General features: G+C 38.4%; 1 protein-coding gene across 2 annotated transcripts in view; it reads left to right on the top strand.

Annotated features, from left to right (window-relative positions):
- Positions 1-633: 633 nt before the first annotated feature.
- LOC127643916 (endothelin receptor type B-like) overlaps positions 634-26523 on the top strand; it is a 29393-nt gene continuing 3503 nt past the window's right edge. Inside the window, exons 1-7 of one of the 2 annotated variants that reach the window (XM_052126859.1) lie at positions 634-770; positions 13493-13995; positions 17934-18061; positions 23860-24058; positions 25629-25781; positions 25978-26111; positions 26294-26402. In XM_052126859.1, coding sequence (XP_051982819.1) covers positions 13564-13995; positions 17934-18061; positions 23860-24058; positions 25629-25781; positions 25978-26111; positions 26294-26402 — 1155 coding nt within the window. In that variant the 5' untranslated portion in view covers positions 634-770; positions 13493-13563. Of the gene's footprint in view, positions 771-12145; positions 12401-13492; positions 13996-17933; positions 18062-23859; positions 24059-25628; positions 25782-25977; positions 26112-26293; positions 26403-26523 lie in introns of those variants that run through there. The other variant, XM_052126858.1, reaches the window with a different exon arrangement.

Genomic DNA, 26523 nt, shown 5'->3' with positions numbered 1-26523 from the left:
AAATTCCGACCTTTAGGCAATGTTCTGTTGTCTACAGGTTCATTTTCATTTGTCATAAATTACTGACCCAAAGTTACAGTAGTTCCGACCCCTTATTAGTTACTTTCTTCTGTCAAACACAAAATATGTTTGGGAGAATGACCAAGCACCTCTTTTCCATTCAATAAAAGTGGATGGTGATTTGTAGATAAAGCGCACAAGTCATTTAAACTACATTAATCAAACTTTATGGAAATGTTTTGTCCATTTTGGAGCTTGACAGTTTTTTCAATGGAAAAAAAGCTTGTACATTCTGTCTAAAATGTCCTCCTAAAATCTAATTTTGGGGTGAACTATCCCTTTAAATAACAACATAGTGAACAATATACTGTATATGTTCATCTGCACCAGTTTTGAGCCCAGTGCAAGATACCATCATCACACACCCTGTGTCAGTCTGCCAATCAGTCACCACTCAGACAATCAAATTGGCTTTCTTTCCCATTCTTTTTTCCTCTCTCTGTCTGTCTCTCTTTTGTTTTTGGTGCAAGTGCCCCAGTTATGAAACCACGTACATCCCACTCAGTCAGAGGTTTGAGCTCCAGCTCCCTCCCACAGGGTATGTACCAATATGCACGGAGCACATTTTCACAGATGCCATCAGAGAACAAGCATATGAATTACCAGGCAGCCTGCCATCTTTGAGTTCAGACAGAATGCCATTAATACCAGATGAAGAGCCCAAACAACAACAGCACAACAACATGAAAGCCCAAAACAACTGGGACCAGGTAAAGGCTTCATCGTTTTATATATTAATGTCTTGATTAACAAAGACTCAACTGCCTCTCTCTCTTTCTCACACATACTCTGATGCTCTCTCTCTCTCTCTCTCTCTCTCTCTCTCTCTTGCGACACACAATTGAAACTACCGGCAGACTTGAGGGACTTTCTGAAAAAGAATCCTGTCAGCAAATCACGTTACGATGAATAAAATATGTGCCACTATTGACCATGACTTATTCAAGAGCTATTATAAATGTATGCGTACAATTAAAGAAAACACAATCGTTTTAAAATTGAATGGCAATAAATATTAGTATTACCCAATTAAGTCACAATTAATACTAAGCAGGCAGATAAGCTACAAATGAACATTCCAATTATAAGATACACATACATACTGTACACATACAAAGAATAAGATGGAGAAGAAAATTTAAACCTGGAAATATAATGAGGTATAGAATAGATGCATAGAGAAGCAATTTAGAGGTTATCAGTTGGTATCTTCAGGAAATTTTGAACAGAGTTAAAAAGATTGCTGCTATGTTCGCTGTGAGGAGAATTTCCAGTTTATGACCATTAAGATTTTTTAGGCTAATAATAAAGTGTAAAAGGAAAAGTCACTGTATGACTGAGGTATGATTGTATTAAGTAAAACGTTTCTTTCCTCAGGTGCAGCCACTGTGTGAGCCAGAAATCATGTAAAGGAAAAATTTATGAAAATATTAAACTTTCTAGAAATCAGGGATTATTCTGTACAGTCATCAGCCTTTGACATTTGGCAGATTGCCTTTGTACATACAGAGTAGGGGTGTGCATTGAAGCCATTATCTGTATCTGTAGCTGTATTTGTATCTGTTACTATGACAAACATTATCTGTATCTGTCTCTGTCTTCTGATAGAACCAGATATGGGCGTGGCTTCAACCGGAAGTGTCAAAACGAATACAGAAATGTAACTCTTATATTTATAGTTTCTGTACGCAGCACTGCAGTGTGTTCTAATGTGCATTTTGCATTTAAATTTTTTTTTGTTTATGTGTTGATAGCCACTCTTTTGTGTTGGTATTTAATAGGTAATTGTAGAAGTAAACGGCAATTGTGCAACAAGAAAAACTGTAGCTATGGAGCAAGAGTTGACTGTTGTGGGAGCAGATACGCAGTCTACAGGCAATTTAGGAAAGAAATTTCTGCATCCAGATGTGATTTACTTAACAAACATGTATCCAACCCTAATGCTCCATCTTCTATGCCTCGGGGTGATGTTTGTTCCTCGGGAGGGGAAGTGTCGACAGTTCTTTGGGGACTTGGACTCTAATTTGAGCATTGAGGACTGGATTGAGGAGGCGGAGGCCTGCATTGGGGATGGGAGTTGGACTGTACGAGAAAGGGAAGCGTTCCTGCTAGATCATTTGGGAGGGGAAGCCAGAATGGAGATCAAACTACGACCGGCAGCTGAACAAGAAATTCCTGAACTTATATTTAAGGTGTTAAGAAGTATGCATGTTGCAAAACAAACATTTGTGCAGTTGCAGAAAGGGTTTAATGAATGAAAACAAAGAGAGGTCGAATCCCTTATTGAATTTTCTCATGCACTTTTGTCCTTGATGGACTCTATTCTTACAAGTCGTCCAGAGGGTGTCTCAAATGCTGACCAAGTTCTCCGTGGTCAGTTTTTGGAGCATGTTAATGATGTAGCACTTAAACGCAAACTCTAACATTTTGTAAGACAAACTCCACACTGGACCTTACTTAATGTTCGAAACAAAGCTATAAAATGGGATGAGGATGGGAAGAGAGAAGTTATTCCCTGTCCTGCTCAGTTATGGTGTAATGTTGCCTCTTTTATGTCTGCTGGATACTGGGTCAATGGTGACATTATAACAGTTTTTTTTTTTTAACCAACATTTTTGACAGCTAGTACCAGATGTTTTAAAAAAATACGGTTGGCTTCAGGTAAAAGCTGAAAATGGTTTGAACATACAATATGTATGTATAATATATTTTGAAATTTATGTTAATGTGTAGGGACAAATTCTATCTAAATAGGGTATATTGGTGGTGAAAGAACAAGAATAAACTGACCTGTCCAAAAATAAAGAACATGTTCCTGGCCTGTTGGGTATGAATATAATAGGGCAGTGTTATAAGGATTTATTTGAATAACATGTTTCAGCCTTATTTTCAGTCCTACAGGTTAAACAGGCAGAATCAGGCTGGAAGGATGCATTGTTGCAGTGCCAGAGAACCTGGTTTCATTAGCTTGCACTCATACATGGCCAAGCATCCAGTGCAGATTCCAGCTGGAACAATGAGGTTAGTTATGGCTTACTGCCCCAAGAGTGTTTCAAATGTATTCACTCTACTGGAACCCCTGGGTGGTAATGGTAGTGGTGGAATACCTGTGGGAATTTTCTACTGCATTGTTACAGTCTTCCTAAAGTAAAATTTGTGTCAGTACAGAGACTGTATATTTACCTGCAAAAGCTAAGTTGGGTAGTTTGGTTAGTGCTGAGGTGATTAATAAATCTGACTGAAGAAAATTTTGCTATGGTTGATAGTGACTTGGGTTGCACTACATTAATGGAGCACCAAATCCCTTTGTTGAATGATGTACCGGTGCATCTGCGCCATCACAGAATTCCCCCTAGTCAACTGGTGGCAGTGAAAACCCACATTAAGCAGCTGCTGGAGGGTCAGGGAGAGTTGTAGCCCATATGCATCACTGATTGTGCTGATGAATGTTTGTAGATTATCGCCAGTTAAATGCAAAGTATCAGAAAGATGCTTATCCTCTTCCCAGGATTGAGGAGTCCTTGGATGCACTGACTGGGGCAAGATGGTTTTCTACATTGGACTTAGCAAGTGGCTACAATCAAGTGCCAGTGGCTGAAGCTGATTATCCTAAGACTACCTTCTGTACTCTGTTTGGACTCTTTGAATTTCTTCGGATGCCTTTTGGGCTTTGCGATGGGCCAGTTACCTTTCAACGGCTTATGGAGCAAATTTTTGGTGACCAAAGTTTTCAGTATCTACTGCTTTATATTGATGATATGATACATTTTTCAGCAACAGTAGAACAGCAGCTGCAGCACTTGGAACTGGTCACTTAAGACAGCAAAATCTAATACTTAAGCTTGATAACTGTTATTTTTTTTCTGCTCAGATATATGTTATTTGGCACATTTAGTTTTCACTACAGGAGTTAGTACTGATCCAGATGAGATTGCTCTGGTGGCAAATTGGACACGGCCAGACTCTTCAAGAACTCATGTATTTTTTAGGCTTTACTAGTTACTACTGACGATTTGTAAAAGGGTTTTCACGTATTGCAGAGCCGTTGAATACTTTAGTAGTGGAGAACCAAGCGGCCAAAAGTTGAGTTGGGGTGTAAATGGGTGTAAGCCTGTGAGAATGCATTTCAGACCCTTAAGGTAGCTTTGACCAGTGCCATTGTGCTTGCTTATGTTGATTTTAGTAAGCCATTCATTTTGGAGATAGATGCAAGCTTTCAAGGTTTGGTTGCCGTTTTGTCACAGGAGCGTAAGGGCAAATGTTGACCAGTCGCTTTCTCAAGTAGAGGGTTGAGGCAATCGGAACATAATATGTGAAATTATAGTTCAATGAAGTTGGAATTTGTGGCTCTAAAATGGGCCATAGCAAAAGAATTGAGAATATTCGCTGGGCAATAAATGTACAGTATTTACTGATAATACCCCTCTTAGTCATTTGCAGACAGGAAAGTTGGGGGCGCTGGAACAAAGGTGGGTAAATCATGCTAATGCTTTGTCTAGACCATAGGTCGGCAACCCGCGGCTCTAGAGCCGCATGCGGCTCTTAAGCGCCGCCCTAGTGGCTCCCTGGCGCTTTTTCAAAAATATGAAAATGGAAAAAAAATTTTTTATAGAATTTCTGCAGGAGGAAAAACATGACAAACATTCTTAAAGTTTTTCAACGTTGTAAAAATTTGTGTAATAACTATTTAATTTCAACATTTCTGTCAACGAAGAATTTACGTCATAGACTGCGACACACGTTTCTGTCAGATCGGCGTGACAAACAAACAAACAAACCGGCGGGTGTGTCATGGGCCATGGATCCCAAGGGAAAAAAGAGAAAGATAGCTGAGGAGCACAGAGGATTCAACAGTTCTTGGACCGAATCATTTGCTTTCATTGCCAATGCGGAGGGATTGCCTGCATGTTTGCTTTGTAATGAGAAGTTGTCAAATAACAAAAAGAGTAATGTGGAAAGACATTTCCAGGGAAAGCATGCTACATTTGCAGTCAACTACCCAGTTGGGAGTGAGAGAAAAAGTGCGATTGCATTACTTCTGGAGAAATTAGAGGAGCGCAAATATAAATTTAAGAAGTGGATTGCATCTCCAAACTCCGTGGCATTTGCTAAAGAGATGGGGACAATGCACAGAAATCGAAGTTAGACTGTATTATTTTTGTCAAGGGCATGACTGGGCTGCTTTTATGTTTTTAGTGCGTTTTACACTGTTTTAATGCATGTTTTATGCATGTTTTAAAGACTTTTCCAGTTCGTTTCAAAAGGCTGCTGTTTTATTGCACTGTCTGTTGCCCAGATAAGGGGGGAAAGAGAAGAGGATTGTATTGTAGCTTTTTGTATATTGAGGATTGAAGAGGACTGCATTTTATTTCCATGGGGAGGTCTGAAATTACAGGTGGCCTATGCACGTTGCACATTTTGTTGTTGTTTCGAATACTAAAGTAAAAATGACATCAAAAATCTGATTTCTTTATTGTATTTCTTTAATTTCATAAATGCAAGGAAACATAAAACATTAAAATTATAATGGAAGTGAAACTTAAAGCACCACCGTACAGTAGATTAGTCACGTGGTGCGTCATTCTCTCCAGGATGCGCTGCAGGGAACATAAACATTTAATCATGAATGCTCATTATGTATTTGTAGCCTACTTATCATTTTGATACTAGGTGGCAAACAAAGCTAATATAACACTTACAGCATGTGTTGCATTCATTATAAGGGTTATATAAGGCTTTCAATTTATTTATTTTTTTGTCCAATATGGCTCTTTCACCGTTTTGGGTTGCCGACCACTGGTCTAGACAAAGCTCCGTCCCTGTGGTTGGGCTGGCTTCAATTGCAGTTGTGCCTGAACAGATACAGCAGTCTGTTCCTGATCATGGTCAGGTATCAGTGGTTAACAGTATATATGTTTTTCCTGGACTTTTGAAGGAGAATTTGGGTGTGTTGCAGGAAGCTGACCCAGTTATAGGAAGGTTCATGGTTTACTGGGATCGTAGGCTGCCACCAGCATCACAAGAATGCACCAGCTAGTTCATCAGTGGGAGAACGTAGATGGTGTCTTGTACCAATGTGTTTGGCCACCTGAAGGTCATAAGAAATTTCGACAGTAGGTGTTGCCATCTGCCTTTAGGGAAGAGGTTCTCACCTGCCTTCATGATGATCATGGTCATCAGAGGATGGAGCAAACTGCAAGGTTAGTAAGGGACTGGTGCTATTGGCCAGGTATGTATAGCTATTTTGAGTATTGGTGTAGGAAATGTCAGTACTGTACCCTGTCGAAGGTAGTTAGACCAAAGGTGCGTACTTTCATAATGGCATTTGGTAGCTGATAGACCACTAGACATCTTAGCTATTGATTTCAACTGTCTGTTGAAACCTTCATCCAGTGGAATGGAAAATGTGTTAATTATGACAGATGTGTTTTCAAAATGTACACAGGCAATCCCTACTAAAGACCAGACTATTAAGATGGTGGCTCGGGTCCTAGTAGAACAGTGGTTCTATTTTTTTGGTGTCCCACAACAGTCACATTCAGGCCAGGGAAGCTGCTTTGAGAGCCACTTGATTCAAGAACTTTGTCAAATGTATGGTATTACTAGGACTCATGTAGATGATTTGGAAAATATTTTTAATAATGCTCGACTTCTTAAGGCTGCAGTGCAACGTGCCCGTGCAAATTATGCTAAGGTGTGTCAGATGTCCCTACAAGCAGGCCAGCTGGTATATCAGAGAGGCAGAAGTAAAATCCAGGATGCCTGGGACCCAACCACATACCGAATTGTTCGATGCCCTGAAGGTCAAGGGTCAGTATATTCTATTGTCCCTGTTGGTGGTGGTAAAGTGAGACATATAAAACCATATTGAGCTGCGACCAGTTTATGTTCTATCAGATGGCCAAGCAGAAAATGTGGGACTACCCCCTTTGAGCAAAGATCATGAAGATTTTGGAAGGGATATGTCATGGCGTCATGCTGTATTATCTGGTGTAACTGTGGAGGATGAGTATGTTATGCCCCCCTTAGCAGAAGAATGTGGTCCTGATAGTGAATTTATTTTAGCGCCATGTCAAGATGAGCAAGAGGTAGGCCCAGTGAGATGGACAACATGGTCCAAGGGTACAAGCTCTACAAGGGTAGAAATACCCTGTTTTTTTGACCTTGGACATAGAAACCTGATTGATGGGACGTCGATTTAAATTAAGGGGGTTTTACCCTTTGTGCTGCTTTTGCATTTTAATATTGTTTAATAAACTTTGGGATCTTTGCAAAGAAACACACTGTGGTTGTTGCCCTCTTGAGTTCTCATCTCTTATGAGATGTTGGGGTTACATGTATATACAATATGCCTCATATAGGCCAATTTAATTATTATTATTATTATTAATATATAATTATAACAATAGTAATTCATATTATTTAATTATATTATTGATATTCTTTATTTTTTTCTCACCAAATGAAGCTGAATATGCAGGCTACATTAACTGTGGAATGTGTCTCAGCTGTGGTTCCTCCTTGTAATTTTAACCTTATTATCTGCTGAAAAATAATTTTGGTTTATGTCTGCAATGTGCAAGTATAACAATGTTATTCTGGAGGCATGTGTTGTCAAGCAATTGTGAAATGTTAAACACACATTTTGCAGCAAATATTAAATACAAAAACAAATATTAAAATAAATAAGAAAAGAAAATGAAGCCTACAAACAGGTGAAAGCACCGTACATTTATATAAGAAAGTTTTATGATAAGCTACTCTTGATGCTTGTTTTGTGTGAAACATATTTTAACATAATGTGGAGGACTTAATTATTTACATAAATTGCAGAATTAGCTTAATACAGTAGAATAACTAGCAAGAGTGAGCCTCTATACATTTCTTTAAGAGAGAAGAGAGAAGTGTGGAAAATGAGCATGTTTTGTTTTCTCTGCAATCCTCTGTGCATGTGAAAGAATATTCTGAATAGGTTTAGAAATATTTAAACCTCTTTGGAGCATTTAAACTGTGGGAATAATGGCTAAACCATGCAATTATGGTGATGTGGATATAAATGTGGTCAGCTTTATGAGACGGACAGATGAGTTCCGTTATAAAATCATCAATTCTCTGGTCAGGAATTTAACATTCTGTTCAGGTTGTCAGAGTCCTGTCACTTTGGTTCAGTCTTGTTTTCTTCCTTTGTGGCTGGATTCTGACATTGTTTACATTTTGTTGGTTTTCTGCTGTCTTGTCTCATGTTTGTGAGTGCACGTGGCTTTATTCTGTTAATTATCGCAATGTGCACTTGTGTCTGATGTAGTTGTTATGTTTGGTCCTGTATGTCTGCATATTGCTTTGTGTTTGTTAGCCATGTCCCTCTCTGACTCTGCCCCCTTGTTACCCTCATCACTCTCCCTTGTTTAGTCCTTTTTATGATAATTGTCTTCACCTGTTCCTCATGTGTATATATTATGCTCATTTTCCTCTTGTGTTGCTCAGATCATTTAATTTCTCATGTTGTTCAGTTGGTGTTTGTTTGCTCTGTCTACCAGTCTGTTTTTTAATCTTGTCTTTCAGTTTGTTCTTCAAAAGTTTGTTATTGTCTTTTTTCTTTTTAGTTTTCGCAGTTTTTCCTCCCCTGTGAGAGTTTGTTTCCCCCTGTTTGTATTCTTTTATTTAATCAAATCTTTATTTATTAAATTTTTTTAAAATGCTGACCGCCAGGATGCAGAGGATGCCGTGGCTGACCGCCTGAAGGCGTCCGTTCCCGCGGTCGACTTCCAGGGGTGGCGGCCTTTCCTACTGCAGTGTTTCCGACAGTCCGGTGGAGGAGAAGTAAGCAGAGTAAGGTGCCCGATCCCCAGTTGCCACAGAAGTTGTTCCCCAGATCCTGCCAGTGCTCCCAGCCAAAGCGGCAATCAAGCTCTCTTAGGCCGTTGACGAGCTTGTCCTGTTCCCTGTGATCATTGAGTCTGTCCAGTTCCCTGAGGCCAGTGACGAGTCCGTCCTCTTCCTTGTGGTTGTCAACAAGCCTGTCCAGTTCCCTGAAGTCATTAATCCTGTCCAGTTCCCAGAGGCTGTCGACGATCCTGTCCGGTTACCCGAGCCGGTCTGGTCACCAGTGTTCACCATCCAGTCTGCCAAGCCTCCTGCGGCCACCAAAGACCAGCTTGCTCATTCCACTGCAGACTGACAGGAGGCGGAGAAATCCACTGCTCTTTCCACCCACAAGAGAAGGAGGATGTGGAAGATGAGAGGGTTCTCCTGGAATGTGGCATCTGCTGCCACATTCCAGGAGGGGTTCAAGCCAGCTTCAGCTGCTGCCCAGTCATACCCCTGTCCGGCGGCCTCCCACGTCCAGTCAGACCCCTGTCCAGCAGTCGCCCACGTCCAATCAGACCCCTGTCCATTGGTTGACAATGTCCAGTCAGTCCAACTCCCTGCAGCAGCAAAAACCAGTCTTTCCAGCCCTCTGGTTCCCTTGCATAGTCTGTCTAGCCCTTCGGAGACCCTGACCAGTCTGACCTGTCCTGTGCCACAACTGATCTCTGCCCAGAAGCCGCTACTGACCCCGCCTGGTCTGACCTGTCCTGTCCCGCCACTTCCCAGTGGTTAAGGGCTGTCCGGCACTGAACCCCGCTGCTCGGACCTTGCCTTAGGCTCCAGGCTCTTCTCCGGCTACGCCCTGAACTCCCGGCCCATACAGGCCTTCTGGGCTCTCCTTCGGTTCCACTCTGGCCGTCTTGTCACCCTGTTCCCCTGGTCTGTCATCTACCCCTTGGCCTGGTCCTTTCCATTTCCCTGGCCTTCCGAACCCACCCCTCACTAAGCCATCACCATGGTTTAATCCACCCACTCTCCCTGGACTGTCATCCGCCCCTCGGCCTGACCCATTCCATATCCCCTGCCTCCCGACCCTGCTCCTTACTCTGAGCCATCCCCCAGAGTTACCCCACCATCCCTCCCTTGGTTGATACCTCTTGATCCTCAAGTCCTTCCCTGTTCTGTGCTCCCTGTCCCACCCCAGTCTGTGCCTCCAGCCACACCCTAGTTTGTGTTTTTGTCTGTTATGTTTTGTTTTCTTCCTTTGTGACAGGATTCTGACATTCTCATCATTGTTTACATTTTTTTTGGTTTTTGGCAGTTATGTCTCATGTTTAGGAGTGCATGTGGCTTTGTTTTGTTTATCATCGCCATGTGCACTTGTGTCTGTTGTAGTTGTGTTATGTTTAGTTCTGTATGTCTGCACATTGCTTTTGTGCTTTGTGTTTGTTAGCCATGTATCTCTCTGACTCTGCCCCCTTGTTACCCTCATCACTCCCCTTCATGTTAATTGTCTTCACCTGTTTCTCATGTGCCCTCATGTATATAACATGCTCCTTTATCCTCTTATGTTTGTCAGATCGTTATTTTTTCTCATGTTCAGTTGGTTCGTTTGCTCTGTTTTTCTTGTCTTTCAGTTTGTTGTTCTTCAAGGGTTTGTTATTGTTTTTTGCTTTTGAGTTTATCACTTTCTCCCCTGTGAGTTGGTTTTCCCCTGTTTGTATGCTTTTATTTAATAAAATCTATAAATAATCCTAATTTCCATCATTGACTAGATTCGATTTCTGAGATGTGCACAATTTATGTAGACTAAAACGGAGTCAAGAATGCAGCCATCCGATGAACTTGAATTCACACCATGCACATTTTCATTCATAATGTTTACACTGTAATAATATTGGCTTCCCAGACTTATCCAAAATTATAAAGCAATGATATGTTTATTTAAAATGCACGCATTATACACTAGCTACACATTGTCCTCATTCAGATTCTCAAAGTTCTCATATGTATAGCTTCAAATGTAAACTGGTAGAGGCCTTTTTAAATGGATATTGCTTATGTACTGTACATAAAAATATAAAAAAATAAAAATTACAAATGCATCACACACACTGAAAAAGCCAGAATCTTACTGCCCATTCAAAATACACATGCACTCTGTTTTTGAGCCAAATGTTTTTGAATGCAATCATGACTTTGAATGCATGGTGATCTCTGGCAGTCAAATTCGGGATTTGAACCCCAAGTCTTCTTGCAAATGAAAACGATAGCACTATATTAACATATCTTGCACTTCAAAGTTGTTGTTTTTTGGTCATTCAGTGTCTAATCTCGCCTCGAGTATCAAGTGAGCCACAATAGGACTTCCCTGGTGCTCCCTCAAAACAAACAGACAGACTAACAAACAGCCTTGTAAATAGCATTTAAGTGTCAATTTCTATCAGACGTGCTTGAAAGTGGTGAGTGTTTTATCTGTAAACAGTACAGTTTCTGTATCAGCTCATTGACAAAACTGTTAGGTGCCTGTTGGCTAAACTCAGGCAACCTTCCTGCACTTAGACACCATATTGATAATGGCCCATTTTACTAAGTATAGATTTTTAGGACTGGTTGCATAATGGACACTGATGTAGTCATCCAGGCACTTTGCTTTATATTAGCATTTTGTTGCAATCGACTTTCTTGAAATCTTGCTGCCAAGGCACATAATGAAAAAGTCTTTCAGCTCAGAACCAAAATATCTCCAATTTACGCAAGGCTGGTAAGGCAGATTTGAACAGAAGGCTTATGTGGGCTTATATGTTCCCATGATGAAGTATGGCAGGGTAATCAAAATTTCCCCTGAGTCTGGCCACCCACATTGGGATATTTTGGGCATAGATAGTTCAAGGAGTATTTGGCTCTAGATTCCCCACCCTTATCCACTACCCAACCCCTCCTGCTTATCTGTCAGTATCACATCTAAAGGACAGGACTTGTAAGTGAGCTGTCAGATGAAAATTTTGCTGCTCATCATTTGGGAAAAGGTTATGACATGGTGGCAGGGGTTCTGTCAAGGTGAGAGGATGACAATAAGAAAGATAGGAGAAAAATAACGACAGAGAGCGAGAAAACCTCAGGAGAGGATTTGTGATTCCTCCTGATGCTCTGAGCTTCGGCTGATTGTCGACAGCCAGGCAGGCTGTGCCTCGCCAAATGCTGGTGTTTCCTTTGGGGCCCCCCTCCCGGCCGAGGGGGGAGGTGGAGAATTGCAATCCCACCCCGTCAAAGTGCTCTCTCTTAAACACTCATGTACACATACATACGGCAACTCTCCACAGGAAAAGCTGGAGACAGAATGCGTAGCCCCTTCACAGCAGCTTTGGTGCGTCGTGCAGTCCAAATGGGATCCTGCTATACTTTGATAGTTGCTTAATTACTCATATGATACCAAACAGATGTCTCAGGGGCTCTAGCTGAATTCTCGTCTCACTAACTCACTGACTGACTGACTGACGGGACCCTGGGGAAGGCAGACAGTTAAGGAGCGGTAGGTGAAAACCAGAAGGCATTTATAATTCATAAGCATAGCAGTTTACGTGCCAAGCTGATGCTAAACTAAGATGCTACTTGAAGGGCTGTCTACTAAATAGTTCCGTGTGTACCAGGTTGTGGCAGTGACTTTGAACAGGAAACGCATCTCGGCTCAGAAGTGTTCGTTTGCTGTCAAGATAATGAAAGAGGGTTGAAAATTATTCCAAACAAGATGAGAGTTGATTAACTTTTCACAGTTGTGATTCTTTTGTATGAATAGGTTTACATTAGCTTTTGAAGGATAAAATAATTTAAGTTACTGTACTTGAAAGAGATTTGTGATGGACAACTTTTTTAAGTAAAATAATACTGCTCTTTTTGAACAAAGTATCTGATCAGATCAAATCATTTGAAATCTCCTCTTGTTGGACAGCTCAGTAAAATATGGAAAATTAAGTTCAGAATTTATGAAAAGAAATATCTTTAGCATGTAATTGTTGCTGTGCTGTGTTCCTTCTTACCCTCTAGTCCACGGAAAATGCTCTGGTAGGAACTGAGAAGATTTTTTACACAAAAGATTTTGTGTGTAGCCATCAAGCAGTCCAATAGTTAAGCTTTTTGTGTTAAAATGACCATTTGTTTAGGAAACAGCCCATCTGAATGCTCAATCAAAACTGGAGGTGGAATGCATGTTGCAGAAACCAAAGTGATGAAAGCTATGCAACGGGCGCATTGTTAAAATTACAAATGAAAAACAAAAGCTTGGTGCTATGCCACTAGCACCATGCCAACACTGATGGGTACTTGATGGGAAAGGCAATGTCTCGTCCCCATGGCATGACAGTAACTCATACTGGCACTCTCCATCTGTGCTCCTCCACTAAATCCCTTTTGAAGTTGCGTTGAAGTTTTGCAGATCTAGTGTGATACTTTTAAGCAATTCTCTTTGATTTTGTTTTATTCTGAGGCCTGTTTGGAACATGTAAGTCTTTTTATTTGGGTGTGTGTGTGTGCGTTGAGAATGTGAGACAGTTGAAATATTTGATAACTGAACTCAAACATGCTTTAAATTAACATGATATCTGTCCTCTTGTTTCTTTTCCCACAGCTGTGGTAAAGAGCACAAACCCGACTCTTATCAACAAATCTGGAAATCAAAGCAAGAACTATAGTTAAGCAATGGGCTCTACAACACTATATGTGTTTTTGCTAATGGCCATCGTGGTCACTGGTGGAATATGTCAGTTAAACAGCACAGTGGAGCTTCAGGACTCTTTCCTTCAAAACTCCACTACCTCTAAAACTAACATCCATATGGGTCTCCAGCCTGCCGCTCAGCCCACCTCAAGAAAAACCCTGAAGGGTAATAACACCATACCTAGTGGCCCTCCATCCTGCAAGTCTCCCACCTCCATCAAGCTCTGTTTCAAGTATATTAACACAATTATTTCTTGTGCTGTGTTTGTGGTGGGAATGGTGGGTAATGCCACATTGCTGAGGATTATATACCAAAACAAGTGTATGAGGAATGGGCCCAATGCCCTCATTGCCAGCCTGGCTATTGGAGACCTTATCTACATCATTGTAGACATCCCTATCATCGTCTACAAGGTAGGAATACACACCTCTGTGCTTCAAACAGGATGTGTTCTTGATTTCTGTCCACTCTGTTTTTTAATTGTCTATGTATACATTGCCTACAGTATGTCAAACGGATGTCTTTGGCCATTGTGCCACGTGTCTTTTTATTCAGGGTCTTGCACCACAAGCACCACTTTTTTTAAGGAATATCTTAGAATAGTTTACTCACCTTAATGTCATTCCCAACCCAGTCTCATTTCAAGTCACAACAATAGTACGAGATGGAGAAATCTTTGGAGTTGTCTCGGAAAAAAACAACTTTACTCCCATAGAGAAAATATAAATGAACCACTGAACAATGTTGTTATGATTTTTCTTCAATTTAACCCCAAACCTAAACCTGACCATAAAGTATAATCCCTAATCCCAACTCAAAAACTAAGAAAGTGGTATATAGGAGGTTATACAGTAGTTAAAATGTGATTTTGTATTGATTTGAAATTGTTTGTTGATTGGTTGGTCTCTGTGAGAAAAAAGTATTACAGTTTCTTAAGAGCCAAGTCGTTTGATAACTTACATGTTGTTGTAAAGTTGTCATGAGATTATGTTTAATGTTCCAAACCATTTTGAATTTCTTTCTTATGTGGAACAAAAAAGGAGATGTTTTAATGAATCTTTTCAATGCAATATAATGCAATAGAAGCCTCAATTTAAGTGTAGAAAAGGACCAAAATGTACAATAAAAGTAGATCATCCGACTCCTGCGGCACATTCTAAGTCTGTTACAGGCATACAATTGATTTTGGTGAGAAACAACAAGTAATTTTGCAGTAAAAATCTTGACGTCTATTTGCATGTTCTTGAGTTCATGAAAGCTCATTTACAGTGACATCCATGTTCACGTGAGAATTTGTGTTGGTTTAAGGACTAAACAATGCAAATCCTTGTCTGAACACACAATCCACAAATTAAAATTTTTGGATCAACTATTCCTTTAAGTCTATTTGTCAAATTATAGTAGTTCAGCTTTGAAAAACGCACTGTGTTTTGATCAGTTCCACTGTACATGTTAAAGCTGTTTTGAAAGCAAGAATGCATTCTCTGTTAAAAGCTCCTTAGACTTCTTTCTTCGTTATGATCTATTGATAGGAAATATGGCATAAAGCTGTTCTTAAAGGGTGTTTAACAAACCAGGCAGAAAGACCAGCTTATACAATACAAAAAAAGAGTAATTAGGGGCAGGAAGGGAGAATTGGTGGCAGAGGAAGTTGGGAGAGGGGTTAGATGCACAGGGCAGGGTGTACAATTTATGGTTGTCCCACTATTACGGTTACAGAGCCCTTCGTGATGTGAGCAGCGGGGATGTGGCCAGCTAAAATAAACACAAGGATTAAAGTGCCGTCACCCAGATGAATGGTCCTGGTATGACTAGTGCTTTATCACCAGCCAAAATTCCCTTGTCAAATTCTCTGCTCATCAGTGAATACAGCACTCAATAGTGCTCAGAGGCCAATCTGACAAAGGATTAACAAATTTACTCTATTCAACCCATTAAAATGAACATTTAAATGGATAGTTCACCCAAAAATTACATTATTTTGTTCATCAAACTAAAGTCTATCTAGCAAGTCAGTCCACTACCAGCCATCTTTGGAATGCTCCAGGAAAGCTATTTCCAGTCATAAAAGTGCCTCTCCTATCTAATTAAATGGGGAAAGACTGAAATCTCAAAAGCATTTTTTTTTTATATTACGATCAAAGAACATATTTCAAATCAGCAGTTAAATCTGACAACACAAGTATTATGAATTGTGTGTTCACACTTTATATTAGGTGGCCTTAACTACTATGTACTAACATTAATTAAAAGACTATGTATTTACTGTGTAACTACATGTTATTCTGCAAAATTCCCACATTTGCTGCTACTGAGGTTGAGGTATGTGTAGGTTTAGGAGTAAGGGTAGGGTTAGGGTTAGGATTAGGGGTTAGAGTTAGGTTTTGGGGTAAGCAGTGGATTAGGGTTAGGGGAAAAGTTAACAGTGTAACTACAAATGTAATTAAATGCAAGTACTTTAAATGTAATTGCAATGCAACAACATGTATGTACATAATAAATACATTGTTTAAATTGGTTAAGTACATAGTAGTTAAGGCCACCTAATATAAAGTAGGTCCGATTGTACAGATTACGCAAAAAAAATAAATGTAAATTCACATCTTATATAGCTAATGCCCATGCGTGTTCTCAAGTTGATTGACAGGTGATGTCTATATCTAAAGGGTGATTGGCTCTTTAGCTTTAAGGTCTGACTTCCTTCCTACATCCATTGGCCGTTTCAATTTCTCACATTCATTTTAATAAAAATGGCCCGTCTCTACTAAATAGTCTCTGGTCAAACACAAAAGGAGATATTAGGCAGAATTTTGGTTACCATTTACTTTCTTAGCATCTTTTTTCCATACGAAATGAAAAAATTCCATGTAAGTGGATGGTTGCTGAGGCCAACATTCAAGTTTAATTGCTGCCTTAAACGTTTTAGTTCAATTAAAGTGGTGCCAAACATGCAGTTATAAGTTCATAGCACTTTTTCAAAGACTTTGATTTTAATTACTGATGAAATCAAGCAGAAATTGCAGAAATTATTGTGACAAGTTAATAGAAACAAAGATGTTGCACTAAGATAATTATGAATATTTTTTTAGTTTAAGGCCAGAAAGCAAGATAGTCTGTAAGATTTACAATGCTAAAACATTCTCTGAGCTGATGTGCATACCACTTTAGCGCAGCTTGATTATCTTGAGATTTCAAAGACTGACAAAGCCAGCTATTTGCTTTTACAAATTTCATTTTGAAGGACTTTTAATAGGAAATTAGATGGAGATATTAGATGTGAACATCTAATATCTATAGTCTTGAGAGTTATTCTTAAAACAGAAAGATCAATTTGTTTAGAATATAACAGTTACCTCAGAGACAGTACAGCAGTTCACAGATCTATCTCTCTCTCTCTCACTCACTTTCTCTCTCTCACTCACTCTCTCTCTCTCTCTCTCTCTCTCTCTCTCTCTCTCTTTGTGCTTCTCTATTAAAATGAGAGGTGTAATTTTGTAAGGTCATAGGAAAAAAATATATTTCTGTATCAAAACGGAAGTGTGCCTGTTTGCATGTCTTGTTTTATGACGCACAGATTCATGTGTGCTCCAGAACACTAACTTCCAATAAACTCATAAACACACACAGTTCTCTGGCTGTGCCTCTCCCCTTACTGATCAAATGTGGACTCCTCATACATCACGGCCAGGATACACCCAGGAGTTTCCTTTCTAAACTTGAGCAAGATCCACATACTTTTCCTGTTTAACAAAAGAGAGGGTCCTCTCAGAAAACATTTTTAAGGCCACTTGAAGGATTAGATTTTCTAAGGGTCCAAAAAGGAACAAAAAATGCTTCAGTCCTTTGTAAACGGATGCAATTGTTCATTAATAAGGGATACATTTATTTATTTATTTATTTTTAAGGAGACATAAGAGGTTTTCCAAGGTGTCTTTCAAGTTGAAATCAAAAAGTACACTCAGACCAAAGCAGTGTCTGGACCCATGTAAAAGCAGCCATTCGAATGAGTTTCATGAATCCAAGATGTGTGCCCTCAACGCCAAAGAAGGGAACTGAGAAGCAAAACAAAAATATGCTTCTTAAACTGATTAGACTGCTCCTTAAACTGATTCAGAAACAAGTAAATTCCAGAAATCAATACTGCTGAAGTTATGATAAGACATCTTCTTTTCATTCATATTTTTATAAGTAAATGTCCTGACAACAGCATTGTTTTAAATAAAGAAATACATTTAGCTCAATTCATCACTATTTCATTAATCTCATTGCAATGTATTCTGTTTGAATATTCTGCATAGGGTCATATGGAAAAAAAGCGTCATAGTCATGAATGATTCTAATTTTCTTGCAGTTACTTTTCACAAAATGGCCATTTGATGACAGCTCCTTTGGTCTTTTCCTGTGTAAGCTGGTCCCCTTCCTCCAGAAAGCATCTGTGGGGATTACAGTACTCAATTTGTGTGCTTTGAGTGTGGACAGGTAATTCTCAGTTTGACCATTTTGATATCAAAGTGTGAACATGTTGTAATGTTGATATATAATTTTAAATCAAAAGCAGCCAAAAGCCACATGCTGCAAAACATAGCTTCTCATGCACTGCTGTACTAAAGCTCATCCCAACATGTTAAAATCTTTTTAGTTTTTTGAAATTAACCTTTTTTTAAACTACTGCAGAGTCAGTTATAACACTCTTAAACTCTTATTTTCTGAAACATTATTAATGTTTTTATTATTATTATTGAAAAATATGTTTTTCATGATTAAGTACTTACAATACCAGAACTCCATAATATATATATATTTATATATTTATTTATTCATTTTATTGTATTTTTTTATTTATTCATTTTTTTGCTAAATTAACATCATACCTGGCAACTATATATTTTCATTTAGTACATTATGGATATTAAAATATTAATGATAATGTTAAATTATATTTAGAATTCAATGAAGGGGTGCTTGAGACTTATTGATGGCGCTGGGGGTACTTACAGCAAAAAAGTATTGTTTTATATGGTAGTTTTATATTTAAGTATTGTTTTATACTGGTCTGTTGAGTGAAGCAATATTTAATGTTTTGTGACTCTAAACAGTTTTTATTTATTTATTTTGTTTGTTAATATGTAAGTAGAGTTTCTGTGATAAACTAATGGGTTCAGATTCATGGAAATAAATATACATATGTATAGTATTTCTTTCTTGCCTAATTATTTCTTGCACAATTGACCTCAAATTATGTAGAGGTCATTAATCCAGAAAAAAACTATTATTTACATTATTTTCTTTCTATCCAATGTACTTGTTTTAGCTCAGAGGAGACAAAGCACAGATAAATATATTTTGTATAAAAAAAGAGGAAAAGCTTTATTTCCTGTATCATCTCGGTCAGGGTGGTGCCCATGAACAATTTCTTGGGAAACAGTAATGGATTTGCTCATGTGGTTTAAGGGAAAATGTGGGTCGTGAGCTTGCCAAGTCCTTGCCTGAATCAGGGCACTTCCTCCAGTTTATAAGGTCAGCTGTAATGGAGACCTCTCATTAGAAAGTCTTTTCCTCATCAGAAGTCTGAAGCCACCTGCCCACCTCTGTTTAATCACTACCATAAAGAAGAAAAGGCAGAGAGCATGCAGGACTGTTATTTTGTTGTACGATTAGACTCTTAAGTTAAAATTGCAATTTTCTCTTTTTGCCTATTTGTTAAACTTCAGTTTTGACCATAGACACATTTAGTGTTAAAGAATAGTATAAGTTATAACTATGAAATTATTTACTTTATTTTTTTTAATTGTATATAATATATGCATTTTGTTTATTTTATTTTTCAGTCAAATAAAATTTGACTTGTCAATCTGTTTTTTTATTATTTTTTTTAAAAAAAAATTAACTTTCTTTCATCCTGCACTATACATGGTTAAAAAAAAAAGAAAAAAAGAAAAGTGGGGTATTATCAGCTCTTTTTTTGGTTTAACCCCATATATATTCAGGTTGATTTAGCCATATTAAATAATGTGTTTGTCTTAAAACCTGTTAAATTGGTAACATTTAGTTACCATTTGATGTACATTTTAAAGTTTATTTGACTTTAAAACATTTTACAGTGTGTAAGAGTCCATTTGAGCCAAAAATATGTAGCAGTCTGTTGCAGTTTTTAAAAAAATGAATCGCTTGAATCAAAAGACTGGTCTTAATTTCACAACAGCACAGCCGCTTTCAATTAACTCCTGAATCACTTCGAGGAAATGTTCAGCACATCTCGTCCGATTTGTGTTCCCCACGTTGTGAAAGCTTGGATGTCATGTTTTTCTCTCTGTCTGAGCATCTACAAAGTGGATACATCTCCACTATGTGAAATATAAATGCCCCATTGTTGTTAAACAGGAATATTCAAAGGGATCATGAAAAAAATATATAGTTACATATAAAATCTTGATGCACCATTTTACAGAAACATCCACGAGAGAAAATATATTAATGAAACAAACAAGTAAACATGACTTTGAGCAATGGGAAACAAGCAGCTAGGCAAACCAGTGACTTTATCCAAACAAACAGCTGAAGTATATGTCTGAGAGCATTTTGGTAATATGAATATTAAAATGCAAAGCAGTCTTTTCATTAAACTTAGATCAACCTTTTCTGATTTGTTTTCCCACTGGATACGTTTCTGTTTCCGTAAACAATTAAACATTCTTCTCTGAGGTCATTCTGGAGCACAACGAGTCATCAACCTATATGTCTCTGTATGTTCCTCTTGCTTGTATGTTTTGAAATAATAAACCATGACCAACAACATGAAAATGAGGAAACTGGTGGGAAAAGTTTACCCCACCCAAATATCAGACTTGATGAAAAGCATCATCATGCCCCAAAAATTTGACATCACATCCATTCTGATCTTCAGAATTTTGGTTTCAGTGCTGTAGGGTTATGTTTAGGGATTTGGTTAGGATTAGGAGTGTGTTAAAGGCATATTCCAGGTTAAGATCAGCCAACAGCATTTGTGGCATAATGTTGATTACCACAAAAAAAAAAAGCAAAAATCGATGTAGCAGTGAGGCACTTACAATGGAAGTGAATGGGGTACATTTTTGGAGGGTTTAAAGGCAGAAATGTAAAACAATTATTTCAATTTCATATAACAATTTCATGAATTATTATGTTAAAACTCATGTATCATTTGAGCTGTAAAGTTGTTTAAAATTGTCATTTTTACAGTTATTTTAGGGTTTGTTGAAATTACATTGTCATTGCATTGAAGTTGTAAAATTGGGTATAACTTTACACAGAAAAGTTTAGTAAGCAGTTTTATCACACTAAAACCTTGTGAACACATTGTTTACATCTTGTGGCTATACTTTTGAAACCGTGAGTATTTTAACATGACCGGATAGGTTCCTAACTGGAGCCCAGATTTTTTGGTGGATTTTTTTCTCCCCAATTTGGAATGCCCAATTCCCAATGCGCTCTAAGTTCTCGTGGTGGCATAGGGACTCGCCTCAAACCGCGTGGCGAGGACAAATCTCAGTTGCCTCCGCACCTGAGACCGTCAATTTGTGTATTTTAGCACGTGGCTCATTGATCGCGTTACCGCGGAGACCTAGTGCGTGTGGAGGCTTCACGCTATGCTCCGCGGCATCCATGCACAACACACCATGCCCCACTAAGAGCAAGAACCACATTATAGCGACCACAAGGAGGTTAACCCAATGTGAATCTACCCACCCTAGCAACCGGGCCAATTGGTTGCATTGGAAGCAAGACTGGAGTCACTCTGTTAGGAATGAGGCAGCGAGGAGAGAGGATCTAAATGCAGGCTTCTTTATTTATTAAACAAACACAAAACAAACACAAAGGGAAAAACCCTCGATGGGGAAACAAACATAAACTAAGAACTCAGGCAGGGAAACACAGATCAGGCTTGACAACATTCAACGAACGACCAGGAGTGAACAAAAAGCAGGGCTTAAATAACCAGGGAGTGATGACTGAATTAGACACAGGTGAGAACAATGAACAAAATGGCAGTGGTGATGGCAGGTGGATTCTGGGAAGTGTAGTACATTTAACAATGACAAGTGAAACCCAGGGCAGACAACAAGGGAATCGTGACACACTCAGCACATCCTGGATTCGAACTTGCGACTCCAGGTGTGGTATTCAGCTTATTTACTTTCTGCGCTACCCAGGCCCAGATTATTGTGTTTTTTTAAAGAAAAGGAGGAGCAAGTCAAAATTCATTTTTTTTGGTAATCAACATTATGCCACAAATTCTGCCGATTGAGCTTAACTTGTATTGAACCTGGAATATTCCTTTAATCTAATTACTACTTAAAAGAAGTAAGTGAAAAAAGCAGTTTGCTTTCAGTACTGTAAGGGTTAAGAGCAGTGGCATGGATTCTGGGGGAGATGGGGGGTTGGTGGTTACCTCCGCAATAATAAAAACTAGCAATTGCAACCCCCCTTGATCAATGGAAACATGTTCCACACTGCAACCTCCCCCAATGTTCAAGCCACATCTACACCCTTGGTTAGAAGTATATTAATTAAATGACTTCTCTGATATTTCACTCAAATAATGTTTGCTCATGTCTTGCATCGCACTAACAATCACACTGTGAATTCGCCAAAGTTTTTGTAGCTGAAATTGGTTTATGCTTACTGAAATTTTCATCGTTGCCCCCATTGGCCAAAGCTGAAGTGTTGTTGAGGTGAAATGTCTACAGGATGTGCCAAACGATGAAAATGTAATTTTATAGCAAAAATAAAACCATTATTGCATCCTGGGTTCTACAGGAGTTGAACCCATGTCTTAGAGATTGGGCATGCAATGTGGCATCAGTAGAGCCATAGGGAAAGGTGAATAGGATTGAACTGATCTAAAAATAAGACAGAGCTTGTCAGTAATTCAGCAAAATGGGGTCAATTTCAGGATACATGAATATTGCATTTTTTTATTTTTTTACTCATTATATCAAAGTGCTTTTTTGAGATGGCACAACTAAATTGTCCAGTCAACTTAACATATGTGTACTTAAGTTGCATTAACAACTGTATTTGTCATTTCAACTTACTTAAAGGGATAGTTCACCCAAAAATCTAAATTCTCTCATCATTTACTTACTCTCATGCCATCCCAAGTGTTTATGACTTTCATTCTTCTGCTGAACACAAATTACGATTTTTAGAAGAATATCTCAGCTCTGTAGGTCAATACAATGTAAATGAACAGTGACTTTACATTTTGACAGCAGTCTCATTGGCGTTCATGATTCCAAGCTCGATTACAATTCCTAATGCTTGACGCATGCACAGAGCACTAAATGGCACTCTTGGAAGTGTAATAGAGCTTGAAATCACGATTGTGCCTAGAGACTGCAATAACAAGATTCTACAGTGAAAAAAAGGGTTATATTTTGGTCTGTTCTGACCCAAAACCAACTAGATCACTTCAGAAGACATTGATTTAACCATTGGAGTCTTTTGGATTATTTTTATGCTGACATTATCTCCTTTTTGGAATTCTGGTCACCATTCACTTTGTATGGACCTGCAGAGCTGAGATATTCTTCTTAAAATCATCCTTTGTTTTCAGCAGAAGAAATAAAGTCATACACATCAGGGATGAGGGTATTTTCTTTTTGTGTGAACTGTCCCTTTAACAAAGTTGTCTGAACAAGGACTTGCCAGCTCCCAGCATGCATTGCAGTATGAATAAATAATGAGGTTAGTGTTGTAGGCTTGTTTTCTTGCTATTTGACAACTTTATTTGTGCTTCTGTTGTTGTTTTTGTCATTACTGTTGATAAGCAGTTGTGTGGAGATGTTAAGATCTCATCTTTTACATGATGTTGAGTATTACCATTACTGAGGATTGCCTGTCAAGTGTTGACGTTTATGTGCCTCTAAAATAAAGTTTATTCTTGTAACTTGTGTCTTATAAGGAAAGACCTTCAGTGCAAATCTTGCAGGAATTACATGACATTTCTTGATAGGTTCAGTAAACACTAAATTTATAGCGGCAGGTTTTATATTTCAGTTATCTAAAGTGAAGTTGTCCTAACTTACTCCAATTTCAGCTAACTAAACTGACCTTTTCAAAACTACATTCAATCAGTACAGATTACTCTTTAATTTGTGAGATAAATGTATCCAATTAAGTCAGTTAAACTCAAAAAAGCCCATGCAACAGAGGCACTACATATGTGTTTTTTACAGTTATTTATTTACAGTGTAGAGTTTTGATAATGGTCTTTATTTTGTCCTTTTGTGGTTTAGATACAGGGCTGTAGCCTCCTGGAGCAGAGTGCAAGGGGTAGGAATTCCCCTTTTCACTGCCATTGAGATTGTCTCCATCTGGGTCCTGTCCATTATCCTGGCTGTGCCAGAGGCAGTGGTCTTCAACATGCACCCCTATACCTACAACAACCAAACCATTCACATATGCATGATCAAGCCTGAAGCAAGTTTCACTATGGTACGTTTTAACCAGATGAATTTCATGCTTTTGTTCTTTTTCCTCTGTTGTGCATAAACACTCTCACATTTGCTGACCTCAAGCAGGATTCTATGAAGGATTTTCTGTGATCTTGTAAAACTCACAAAACTTTGATCCTTTGCGAAACATTTTCTTTAAATCACAGACAAAAAAGGGGGATAAGAGTAAAAAACTTTTCGTTTTTTTGCATTTGCCCAGTGCAGACAATATCTGGAGATTTATTTTGCTTTGTCCAGCCCAAAGAAGTAAATAGATGGCAGAACATGAGCCTAATTGCATGCTGATATATCTCCCTCAAGCATGTTTGGATGAGGAACAGAGTTCATTTTCTCACATGAGCTCATCTACCATTAATCACAGAATTCAGAAGACAATCCAATACAACACAAGTAATTCAATTATCATCGTATCATATCCCAGTGGCTCTCAACTGGTTTTGCCCAGGACCCAGATTTTACATTGGAAGTGGTGACCCAACATAGTACCAAAGTTGTTTACAGAGTGACTATTTGCACCCAGGAATAAATAACACCTGCCACATAGCACGGCTATTTGCTACCCAATAGTCTATTGGAAACTTGGAAATTCATGACAAACTTCATTGTCGCTTCTATTACATTGGGCATAATGTCGGTGAGACTGTTCCTTTTCGACCCGTGTTTGATTCCACGTTTGTCGCACTCTTTTACCCATTCTGTTTCCTGTTTCCTCATTTTAGTTTCTTTAGTACCACAAAAATACTATATTAATATTGTAGTAAGCATTTTTTTCATAGATTTTATGCAATTAACAATGATTTTACTACAGTATTATGGTGTTTACATAGTAACCATGCTTAATTTTGTGGTTACTATGATTTTACAACAAACTACAATGGTGATACTGTGGTTACACATCATTGTTAATTTTTGTGAAGGAAGGTTAAGATTAGGTTTAGGGGTAGGGCATGGTGTAGTATGTGTGTGGAAGTCTAATAAACACAATAAACATGTGTTGATGTACTGATAGTATTTAATTAGGGGTGCAAATAATATTCCCACTATTTGCACTGGGGTGTGACTAGTATCTACCTTTATTTGGCTAGCTTCTACCAAGAGACAGATTAATTAGTGCCAAAATACTCTAGAGCTTTATTAGATGCAGCTTTTGATAAAAGCTGTAAAAAGGTTTTGTTCCTCTCTTTTAAAAGCCGATAAGCCTATTTATTTTGATATCCTGATATGCACTGTTGAAATTTTAGTTGAATTGTATTATTTACCAATGTTTTTCCCTCCTGTCAAGACCTACCAACAACCATCGTATTCAACAACTATGAGTACTGTTTTATATGCTTAACATTAAAGTATACGGTAGTAACTGGCGCCCAGATTATGAGTAGGAGATTACACTTCAGATCTATCACTGAGCAGCCATTCGCATCATAATATGTGCTCACTGTGAAAATACAGAAAAATAAAATACTTTTACATTAAAAACAAGATAGTTTGAAAGTAATTATAGTGAAGATTCAGCTTTTAAGTTGCCTCTTATGTGTTTCTTCTGCTTTCAGTTCTATGTAGAATGGAAAGACTGGTGGCTATTTGGCTTTTACTTCTGTGTGCCGCTGGCCTGCACAGCCATTTTCTACACCCTCATGACATGTGAAATGCTCAACCACAGAAACGGAAGCCTTCGGATTGCCCTCAGTGAACACCTCAAACAGGTGGAAAAAAAATGATATACTAATTCTAAATACTAATTATTTTAGCTCTTTATCATAAAATATAATGATTCTCTAATTTGATGTGTTAATGAATGATTGCAAGATTTTATAATACACCTTTTTGAGCTCTTGGGTAAAGTCTATGAAATAATTGATTTCTAATGTCTTAACTGCTGTTCCTGTTTGTGTTCTGCAGCGACGTGAGGTGGCTAAGGCAGTCTTCTGTCTAGTGCTGATCTTTGCTCTTTGCTGGTTCCCCCTGCATCTCAGCAGACTCCTGAAGAAAATGGTTTACGTTCCAAATGATGAAAGACGTTGTGATCTTCTCAAGTGAGTGAGCAGTCTTTTTATTTGCAGAGAGTTCTGACATATTTTACACCTTGCATACTTGTGCTGCTTGAACATCAAGTATGTTTGGGAAACAGAATATTTTCTGATGTAAAATTTATAGTTTGTTCTCTAAATGTTTATATTTGATTAAAAAAAATGAAAATGCATGTCAACATTTTCAGCTTCCTGTTGATCATGGATTATTTTGGCTTAAACTTGGCCACTGTCAACTCCTGCATCAATCCCATTATCCTCTACTTCGTCAGCAAGAAGTTCAAGAATTGCTTTAAGGTGAGCTTGTTTCCCTTATTAATATGCTATAACAAATAGACAAATTCAGAAATGTTTAACTTAATGATCCTCATTATGGGTTCTCAAAATCTGACAATAGCTGCCACAAAACATTCTATCA

Source organism: Xyrauchen texanus, chromosome 5 (genome assembly GCF_025860055.1).
Source record: "Xyrauchen texanus isolate HMW12.3.18 chromosome 5, RBS_HiC_50CHRs, whole genome shotgun sequence".
Classification (NCBI taxonomy): domain Eukaryota; kingdom Metazoa; phylum Chordata; class Actinopteri; order Cypriniformes; family Catostomidae; genus Xyrauchen; species Xyrauchen texanus.
The sequence above is the reverse complement of the archived record's forward strand: the minus strand, read 5'-3'. Positions and strand labels throughout refer to the sequence as shown.